The sequence below is a fragment of the Barbatula barbatula genome (genome assembly GCF_947034865.1).
Source record: "Barbatula barbatula genome assembly, chromosome: 19".
NCBI lineage: Eukaryota > Metazoa > Chordata > Actinopteri > Cypriniformes > Nemacheilidae > Barbatula > Barbatula barbatula.
This window is the reverse complement of record NC_136782.1, coordinates 10,449,097-10,459,496: the sequence shown is the minus strand read 5'-3', so window position 1 is coordinate 10,459,496 and position 10,400 is coordinate 10,449,097. Positions and strand designations below refer to the sequence as shown.

The following is a 10,400-nucleotide window of genomic DNA, read 5'->3' as shown; positions in this document are numbered from 1 at the left end:
TCGTGCAGGTGTTACGGATCGTGTCCCGACAGGAAGTAACGTTACGTGATGCGGTATGGATTGTGTCTGAAAACCTAGTGAACTGACTACATAGACAGCATTTGAGTGCGCGTGTGGTGCCTTAAATGTTATATACGTAGTTAGCGTATTAGGTTTGTAAACAGGGACAGTGTGTTGTCATAAGTACGGTAAATATCGATTCGTATTTCACGTTTTATTGCACTTTAAATGATATCACGTTTCATGACATATGAGAATCTTTATACCGATATTATTGTGAATATATGTTAAACAGAAAATCCTGCGACAGTATTGTAGTCATTTGTAGATGGTTATATGTAACCACTACCATAATATCACGTTAAAAACATGCTAGTACTTCTTGTATGTAGTCATCAATGCTTTGCATGGATTCATTTTTCAATACAATAAGCTTTGGTAAACGGTGTGAAATAAACGGATCTTACATCATTTGATAGGCTCGTGGACAGGAATCGTTAGTTTAAATGTCTCTTAAATAATAAAAATAACCATGTGACTTCAATGAATCTATTATTAGCGTATTAAGCATTAAAAAATGCATTGGTCAGGAAATGATGGGCGCAATGTAATTCCAATCCAGTAGGTGCCGCGTTGAAACCAAGTTCCCTTCGCGTTTCTCCGACCTCAGCAAGGAAGACACGTGGGAAAAGCTCAGCGCGCATGCGCGGACAGGCTGCAGCAGTGGGCACTGGGCAGTAGCAGTGACTAGACAAGCGCTTAATCGACACAACAAGAGGGCAGGTGCCGAAAGAACCCAGCAAAATGCTATTTTAAACAATCGCGCGTCTCATCCCGAAGCCAGAGAGTAAGTTACACTTTTGACATTTCCGATGTGGGCATATTTACGCGATTTGAAGTAACTGCGAGCTTAACGCCGGGCAGTGGCTCGCACAAAGAAGACAGATGCTATATGCTAGTGGCAGTAGCAAGTGTAGAGCAGAGATCTAAAGACAGGGTGAAATCTCACGCCAGTTACGTTTTACTTTAGCCTTAGCTTGTTGGCTAGTTAGATGGGAATCTGATGAACACAACAAACCGCCAATGAAGTTGCTGCATGTTATCTAGTAGATGTGTGTCCATGGTGCCCTAGTGTCCCTGTGAGTGTTAATCTCCGAGATCATTACTATGTATATAGCTTGTGGCTAGGCAAAGTTGTGTCGCTAGCAGATTTACTGTAGGGCGGATGATACAGCAAAATGCATATCTTATCACGTTATACTATACACTTAAAGTGGTTCTTGTTTTTCACAAGCGTGTTGATGAAATGGTGTGTTTCATAGTTTTGCAGTGTAGCTGTAAGAAATCTAAGCCTGTTTTAATGTGTGTCAGCTAGATTTTAGTAGTACCAAACATTGCTGGCCGAACTATTTTGTTTAATCTTAAAAGCTATAAACTATTGTGGTTAGATATAAGGCCCAGTTCAAAGGTCTGCTGAAGATCACCACCTAAATAAACACACATGCCCTTTTTTATTGAGTCATTTTGAGGGTGATGTGAGTAGATGGCTCTGCCCTCTGATTCTTTGCGGATCACAGTTTTAAAGATATAATATATCTCGGCTTCATCTGATAACACCTTCACTGAAAAATGAAACCCAGCTCCCGGATGAAAAATGCTGGGGGTTGGGTGCTTGGAACATGTCAGGCTCTCTCTCGCCTGCACTTTTTGACACCTGCACATCTCCGATTGGAAGAGTCAGCTGGGAGCGTGTGGCCTGTGGTCGTGTTGCGGCATCCCCTGCCGTGCCCCTGGGCACCTGCCAGGCAGACGGGAGAATGCGTTTGCATCGCACTCCTGACACTTAAACTGCAGGGTGTGCACCGTAGGCCCTGACACCAGCTGTTAGAGAGCTATTTAAAAAGGTCATGGATGAATGCATGATATTTAAATAAATGGATACAATGAGGCAATTACAGAGATCTATTGCTCCTGCGTTTGATGGATGTTCAGGTAAATTACCAAGGGTAGGGCATTGTATGCTGCCGTGAATGTCGTTTTTCTTGCTGCCGGCAATAAATCATGTTGTTTGCGGACTACCGTGGTCTATTCAGTAGCACCTGCCTTGTTTGGATCCCATGACGTGATGATTTTCATTCTGCAGATTGCTCGTGATTCCTGTGCTGGTCTAGTTGGTCCCCCCAGTCTGACCAGCTAAAGTATTTCCCAAATCCCAGTTTTATCAGCTATTTTGTTTCACAAGGGGTAACTTCGGCTGCGCTGTTGCGCCAAACCACCGCTGATTAAACTAGACGTTTTCCCCCTAATAATTTATTACCCTCATTAACTCCCATTGTAGCGTGTGTTCCATCACACCTGCACATAAAATTAGATCACTTTAATGTCTCCGTCGATGCTCTCGGAGGAGAAAATAGCTTATGTTTCTTTTTTTACACCATGTATTTTAAGTGATGGATAATTCCATTTTTGTTCCTGACGCGACTGTTTCCTTCACAGTGTGATGAGGAGCGAGAGTCCAATGTTACACTAGTCTCAGCGTGACATGCTGGCCTGTCTGCCGGTATCAGACCCCTCCCACCAGCTTCTCTCTCACATGCAGATGAACACTGGACTTCAGAAATGTAAGCGCTCATTAACATTCTCTGTTCCTACAGATCGAGCTCTGATTAGACTGCATGCTTTGAGTTCCACACAGTATGAATATTTTGACCCAAATCCTTGTTTCACACCCAGATGTAGGCTTTATTTTATTTATTATGTCGATGGGAGGGCTGAATGAAAACGCTTCTTGCTTTGAGTATAAATGAAAAAGACATTACACGAGAGTGACTTCTGCATAATCAAAGCATGGACTTTGATTTTGCATAACTCTTGAAAATACTGTAAGAAAGACATTTATACTAAAACAGGTCAAATATTTGACATTTTAATCTGGACAAAAACCTGCAAGTTTACAATTTTAGTTTGTTTACAGTGTGACTTGCATTTATATCCTGTTTCAGTTGAGGTGTTTTTTGTTACTTTCAAAGGAACATTTTGAAGTTTTATGTTCATTTAATTTGTCCGACCTGTTTTTATAATATAATATTATACAGTGTCAAAAAAGAATACCACTATAACAATTCGAGCAATTATTGCCACATCAATGTTATTACATTTGACAGCTAATATTGTTAATTATTTTTGTTTGTATTTAGAATTAGTATTTAAATTCATTGACAAATACAGCTGCTTTATTTAGGGATGTACGATAAATTATCGGCCATATCGGTTTCAGCTGATTAAGGATAATTTTTTATGTTATCGTATCGGTCAATAATCAAATTTAGGCCAATAAATTACAGCCGATAAAATATAAATATTTCTTTTCTGGTAAACCGCTTCAGCTGCACACTGCTCAGTTAAAATCCAGTACATTACTGTCTTTCTGTCACGATCATTCACTTACTGCTATTAGCAAATCATTGTTAAGGTAGGTCAGTGTTTCTCAAAGTGTGGGGCGGGCCCCACTGGTGGGGAATAGACACATGACAAGTGGGGTGCGACAAATGGGTGGACATTTTGTCATTTTTGTGCCTATCTCTATTAATTACTTTATTATTGACCATACACTCAAAACAAAACAACGACATTTAAATGTAAGCCTTACTTAAAACAACATCAGATTGCAAATAAATTGCCAGAATGATTTATGTCAGAGGTTTGTGACATGGAATGAAATGAAAACTGGGATTCGGCACAGGCAGAGAAAACCAAGACAGACAGTGGGCCTAAAGTTTATTACCATTTTGTTTTTGGCTATTGGGGACGGGTGGGGCTCGGACCCCTACCCTACCTCCAAAGCGGGGAATGGCCAGAAAAGTTTAAGAAACACTGAGGTAGGTACAGTATGTAGATATTGATCAATGTGTAAATTATAGGAACAGAATCATATTGTTTAAAGCAGATTGCTGTCTGAATGCTTTCTGTCTTGAGACCTATTAGACTCGTGGCTATTAAGAACACTTTTCTGTGTTGCTCTGGAAGAATATCTATGATTTGTTTATTAAATAGGGTTAAAGAATCTTTTAACTAGTGCAAAGTAGGATTGGTACATGATTTTCAGGGAAAGAAGAGAACTAACGGTTACCCTGTTTTCTGCAGTCAATGTTTTCAAATTAAAGCAGTTGTCTACTTTTTGCCTTTTGTTTCGGTCTCAGAAAAAGCCTTTTCTGAATTATTTGATGTTAAGCCAGATGGGCCTTCTTGGGCAGGAGGACCTTGCAGGGATTTAAATCTATTGTGGTTTAGCATGTTACCAATGGTTTGCTTGCTAACTGTGGTCCCAACTGTCTTGAAATCATTAACAAGTTTCTTCCGTGTAGTTCTGGGCTGAACATCCTTACCCCATTGGGGAAATCTGCCAGGGAGCTCCTGACAAATTGATAGTTATTTTGTTTTTCTTCTATTTCCAAATAATAGTAAATAATCGCACCAACAGTTGCTCTAACCAAGTTTATGTCTGTAGCCTATTCAAGGTTTGTGCAGGTCTACAATCTTGTCCCTGACATCCTTTGAAACCTATTTGGTCTTTACAATGGTGGTGGTGAGGTTGAAATGGAAGATACAGATTCTGTTAGCAGGCATCTTTTATATACATAACAAGAAAATTTAGGAGTACTTTCTTAAAGTGACAGGACTAATCTGTGGTCCATATAGGCACATAACCAGTCTGTGGAGCTAGAATCCTTGCTGGTTAGTGGGGGATCAAATACTTCTTTCACTGACTGAAATGCAAATCAATTTATAACCTTGACAAAACAATTCCCCCTTGTTTCTTTTTGATATTCTGTCTCTATCAGTTAAAATTAACCTACCATTAAAATTATAGACCCTTAATTTATTTGTAAGCAGGCAAACTTACAAATTCAGAGGGGATCAAATAATGATTTCCCTCACTGTAAAACAAGACCAAATGAGCCATGTTCCCACCTTTGATGGTGTGATCTTGCATCATTTGATTAATTTCTATATTGATTCACTAAAGCAGAAGTAAACAACCTTGTGACTAAACCAAACGTCAAATGCTTGACACGTCTGAAACCAAACTGCTCTCTTTATTTTTACGCAGTCTATACTTGATAGGCCCATCTGTGACACATTTTTTTTCAGCGTAAACTGTAGTGTTCTGCTGGTTGTTGGTGACCCTGTTCTGCTGGGGCCTATAAACCCCACAATTAGTCTAATACCCTTACTTTTTTCCCCTTCTCTTGCTCACAGGGGACACTACACAGAGGAGAAGATCACCACACTATCCTACCCCAGCGGAATTGGATGCCTATGCTAAGAAAGTTGCCAATAATCCACTGACTATAAAAATCTTCCCCAACAGCGTTAAAGTACCTCAGAGGAAGCACATCCGCCGCACCGTGAACGGTCTCGACACCTCCAGCCAGCGCTACAGCCCCTACCCGCCTCAGGTGAACACACGTACGGGCCTCTTGGCCATCGTCAAAGTCCCCTTCAAAGGAATTCTCAAGGACATCGAAGGCGGCCGAGCCCGTTTTCTCCCCAAGCTCATCATGAACCCGCACGGCGGGCATTATGCTAATTCCAGCACTTTAAACGTTCCTCACACTGTTCCACACCTTCAGACTCTGCCTCAGTCGCAGGCGCCTTTAGGCCAGAAGAATCTCGCTCACTCTCAGGCCTTGCAGGTGCACTCGCAATCCCTGCAACAGCAGAAGGCCAGTTTACAACCGCAGCAGAGCCTGGCCCATCAGGAGACCTTGCATCAGAGCCAGGCTCACCATGCCCTAAATCACCAACAGACTCTCATGCAGCAGCAACAGCAGCTGCCAGGCCCGCAGGGACTCGGGCATCTGCCTGATAGGGCGCAGTCGGTCAACCTGCAGCACCCCCAGGGGTTCTCTCAATCCCAACCCATGCCGCAGGCCACGTGCGCTGGTCCTCCAGCCCCCGGAGTTTTGCAGCAGCCCCTAGGGGGTCTGCAAATCCCACGGAAGCTACCCGATGCCGACGCCCCTCCCAATGTGACTGTGTCTACCTCAACCATTCCGCTGTCCATGGCCGCCAGCCTGCACCAGAACCGGCCAAGTGACCTGAGCAGCATCGTCAATCAGATCAACCAATTCTGCCAGGCTCGGGCTGGCATGGGCTCTACCTCTGTGTGTGAAGGACAGATTGCCAACCCCAGCCCTATCAGCCGTAACCAGCTCATCAACGCGAGCTCTCGGGTGTGCATCCATAACCCTGTCGTGGGCCCTCCACCATCTTGCATTCTCATTAACTCCGACAATGCCGGTCGAACCCCTGGGTTACCGTTACCTGACATCGCTGTGTTGAATCGAATGCCAATCTACCACAATGATATGAAGCAGCACTCTCAGCCCCAGTTACCCCAGCAACATCGCCAACAGGGCCCTTGGGGCCAGCATCAGCTGGCGCACCTTCAACATCTTGCAGAGGGATCTCATCAAGCCAAGAGAGAGGGCCTGGTCCGGCCCGGGTTCCTCCCAAAGGGCATGAACTACCCGCAGGACGTGTGCATGGGTCAACCTTTCAACCTGAAGCCCCCTACCGACAAACCGACGCCATCTCCTCCAGTCAATGGAATGCCGGGGGCCTTGAGTTATAGCAACGGTCATTACATTCAGCCTCCTTGGAACAGTATCTTGCCCACGCCGAACAGTGACAGCTCAGGGTCTCAAGACCTGGTGGGGCCGTTCCATGGGGGCCTCTCAGGGGCCTCAATAGACTGCACCCCCGGGGCTCAGTACCGGTCCGGGGCCTCCAACTCCAGTCAGACCAACCTGATGCAGGGCATGGAGTACATGGGAGGTGACTTCCAGCCGCCATGTTTCCGAGCGCAGAATCCAGGCACATTGGCAAAGATGCACAGAGCCTCAGTCAGCAGGGCCACAGATTCAGGTGATAGTAGAAATGTGCACATTCACCACCCAGGTTACAGATGAGCAGCGGCCAGTTCATGCTAACGTTATACAGTGTTAGTTCAGATGCGAACCGCTCCCCCCCCCCACCATTTGCATTTTGTTCTTGGTCTTGCGAGTGATCTACTGAATGTTGCCTGTATGATGATGATTTATGTGACTACCACAAAACTGAACCCCTATTGTACACCACGTAACCATGTGCCACTTTACATTTTTATATTTTACTAGTTTAGATTTTAATGAGTAGCCGTTAAAATGTAGGCATGTATTTCATTTTTCCTCCACCAGACAGTTTGTTTTTATCCAGTCCTATCTGCTCTGTATAATATGAATGGAAAAGATCACGTGACGCATTAGCTTACTTCTTTTTGGTTCCACATTTATGAAATATCTAAGAAGCAGAATTCTCGGTAAATGTTTTTTGTGTGTAGTTTAGGCCTACTTGAGATTTGAAGTACTAACTCTTAACAGGTTTCTGCAGACATTTAAGGGGTGCCAAAATACTGAAACATTTGGCTGTTTCTTCCATTTAAGCTAACAGCGTACATGTACAATGTATAGAGGTTGATTTGACGATTTTATTTCCTCTCAATGTTTACATATTGTGCTTTTGTAACTCATTTTGAATCTATTTGAAAGTGCAAAATTGATACTGGGATATGCACATATGACAAGACTGTTTATTTTTTCAGACTGTTGAACATTAATCAGGTTAAAGTCTTGGATGGAGTTTACACACTGTGGCTGTCAAGCCGCATCGTGTAAAGAGTTGATTTTCCATCGAAGTGTCATCTAACACTCTATCCTTTGGTTTCGTTTATTTCGTTTTCAATATCCTAATAGGGTTCGGAGAGAAATTGCTTGGGGACTTGTGCTATGCCCTAATAACATAAGTTAGAGTTTTTATTTCTCTCAATTCAATTGTTACTATGTGAATTTCATTGAAGGCAGTGCTGGCAGGCTTCTTACGGTGGACCAATGTTTAACAGACGACCTTAATTTTCTTTTATCGTCCCGATTTGTTATTTTGGAGGTGAAGATGTCCTTGACCATAGTTAGACGATGGAAGCGTGTTGGCGTAAGCGCAATATAAATGAGCACCACGGGTTGGCCTGTGGCTTCGATGCTGTGAGACTGTAACTGAGAGGTGTGATTAGCCCATGTGAACGGCTTTTATGCTGGATTGGCTCCCTGCTTTTGCTCCATCATTAACACCATACTGCTCTTCCCTGGCGAGATCACTTCCGTCTCCGTCACATGCTGTTGTCTGTCAACTGAACCCTACCGATGTATTTTCCACCCACTGAAGGTTCTTGATGTGTCATGTTCATATTTATAGAAAATAGCTGAAATTCCGGTGACTGTGACTTTTTTCTTTTAAATGGGGATGTAACCTTAACAAAAAATAGTTTTTTAAAGCAATAGTTGACCAAAAGTGAAACGAAAATAGTTTAACTGCCCTCAATGTTTTGCTGAATATGTATGCTGTGACACACACGTCATTTAAGCAGTATGCTTTGTCACGCAGTGAAAATTTTCAGTGAATGTCTTTCATCAACAAGGCACTGTTGTCAATATTAAATTTTTTTTTAGTATGTTAGCTTTGTGTAAGAAAAAGATCGAAATTCAATTCATTATTTATAATGTTTTTCCTATAGATAGTGTTTGCGTGCAGAATTTAAAAAAGTGCATCATAGTAAGTTACTACACAGATGAAAACAACAAGGAAATTATGTTCAATATTAAATTAGCATCTTCAGTTATGATCTTAAAAGCACGTAGTCAGAAGACTGTCAAGTTTCGTACAAAATTTCTTCACAAATCTAGCAACAGCATATGGATTGAAACCACATACAGGTGAATTTAGTTTTTGTAATGTTATATCCATTCAAGCTCTGTAGTTGATACATCCCATGCTCCACAGTTTAACTCCCGTGAAGAGTTTCTCTCTTTCTCAGGTCTACCTGTGCCTCTTCTCATATTCCCCTCTCAAACCCTTACAGGCGTTGAACGAGTCTCTCCACCTTTATCAATGCAGGTCATCTGTCAGTGGAGCATGTGTAAAGTCAGACTCTGGTGTAACGGGTGGAGCAACTGCTGATGAGCAAACCGGTGGAGCTGTGACACCCGGTATCGTAACCTCCCTGTTTGCCCCTCAAAAGCCTTAACTGTTTGATCCTTGAATTGTCCTTGACTATAGGCATGGTGTAGAATATAAATTAATATTTAGCTACATTTGTTTTTGTGAAACTGTAAACTCAGACTCCCGATGATTTTTTGTATTTAGCATTTTAATGTATGTGTAGTACTGGGCTGTAACAATTGTCACATTCAGACTATGTCAAGTTATAGTTTCCAGGACGTGTATCTCTGTTTGCAGCAAAACATTTTGAAATCTTATATTTTATTTCATGGGAAAACAGCTCATACCCGTTAAACAGAAACGCGTGTGTTATACGACTAGGCTGAGCATCACAGACCTGCGGTTTTCGATACGAGTAGGTCTAGTTTTCACTTTTTGTCATTATACTTTGCCCACAAAGCTGCTATTTTTATTCCGACTACAAAGTTATTTCTTATAAGTGTTGTGAGGATAGAGTTGAGATCTAATTTATATTATGCCTTTTTTGCAATGCAATATTGTTAATAGCATCAGCGGACATAATAAGTTATTACATTCGCCTGTGTCGTTGTAAAGCTTGAACGTTTCGACTTCCTGCATTTCTTTCGTTCCTCATTTCATGCCTTGTTACAGCTCAAGAGTACAAAGTCAGGTTACTCTTTTAATAGTTACTATCTCTATGTGAAGTGCCTCCTCTGGGCTGACGTGGACCGCGTGTATGTGACCGTCAGGACGGAAAATAGACCGGCGCTAGTGCACGTTCCACAGACGTAGTGCACTGCCCACGAACGAGGGACCGATCTACTTTAAAACTACTGATATCGTTAAAAAAACACACAAATATGAACACAACGTGCTGCTCCAGGTGCAAGATTTGTTTGGATGAGAATAGATGCTGCTGATTCACTAGTTTAGGTGGCGAGAGCTACGCTGCTTAACTCCCTAGTGTCCTTGAAACATTCGAAGGAATGCTCTAGAAAGGTCTTTTGTCTTTTGGAGCACATGTACTCCTGTCCCCATCACCCCATGCCCCCTCTCCCTTCTGAAAACAACACAATGGTAGTTTGAAACTACGGGAGTGCGCGTTAGGAGGAGTTGAGTGTGTTTCATCTTGTTCCACCAAAGAACAAAATGTCACTTGAATGGTAGCAGTGTGCACCTGTTTCGTGAAACCGAAAACTGTCATTCCAGATACGCATTTTTTCAGGAACGTGTTGCACAAACATTCCCCTCTAACCAAAATAAAGTTTGAATTGCATTTGCAAAGTGTGTTTGTGTCATCCTTGTACTGTTGGGGTTCGACATTGACTATCCATGAATACATT

General features: G+C 42.5%; 1 protein-coding gene across 2 annotated transcripts; it reads left to right on the top strand.

Annotated features, from left to right (window-relative positions):
• The first annotated feature begins 158 nt into the window (after positions 1–158).
• fam222bb (family with sequence similarity 222 member Bb) lies at positions 159–10,338 on the top strand. Of its 2 annotated transcripts, none has more exons than XM_079481691.1 (3): positions 159–188; positions 2,497–2,621; positions 5,260–10,338. In XM_079481691.1, the coding sequence occupies exons 2-3, from the start codon at positions 2,543–2,545 to the stop codon at positions 6,972–6,974; spliced, it is 1,794 nt and encodes a 597-aa protein (XP_079337817.1). In that variant the 5' UTR covers positions 159–188; positions 2,497–2,542; the 3' UTR covers positions 6,975–10,338. The 2 variants fall into 2 exon arrangements, with proteins under 2 accessions (XP_079337817.1, XP_079337816.1); XM_079481690.1 differs by lacking the exon at positions 159–188 and adding an exon at positions 663–847.
• Positions 10,339–10,400: the final 62 nt, after the last annotated feature.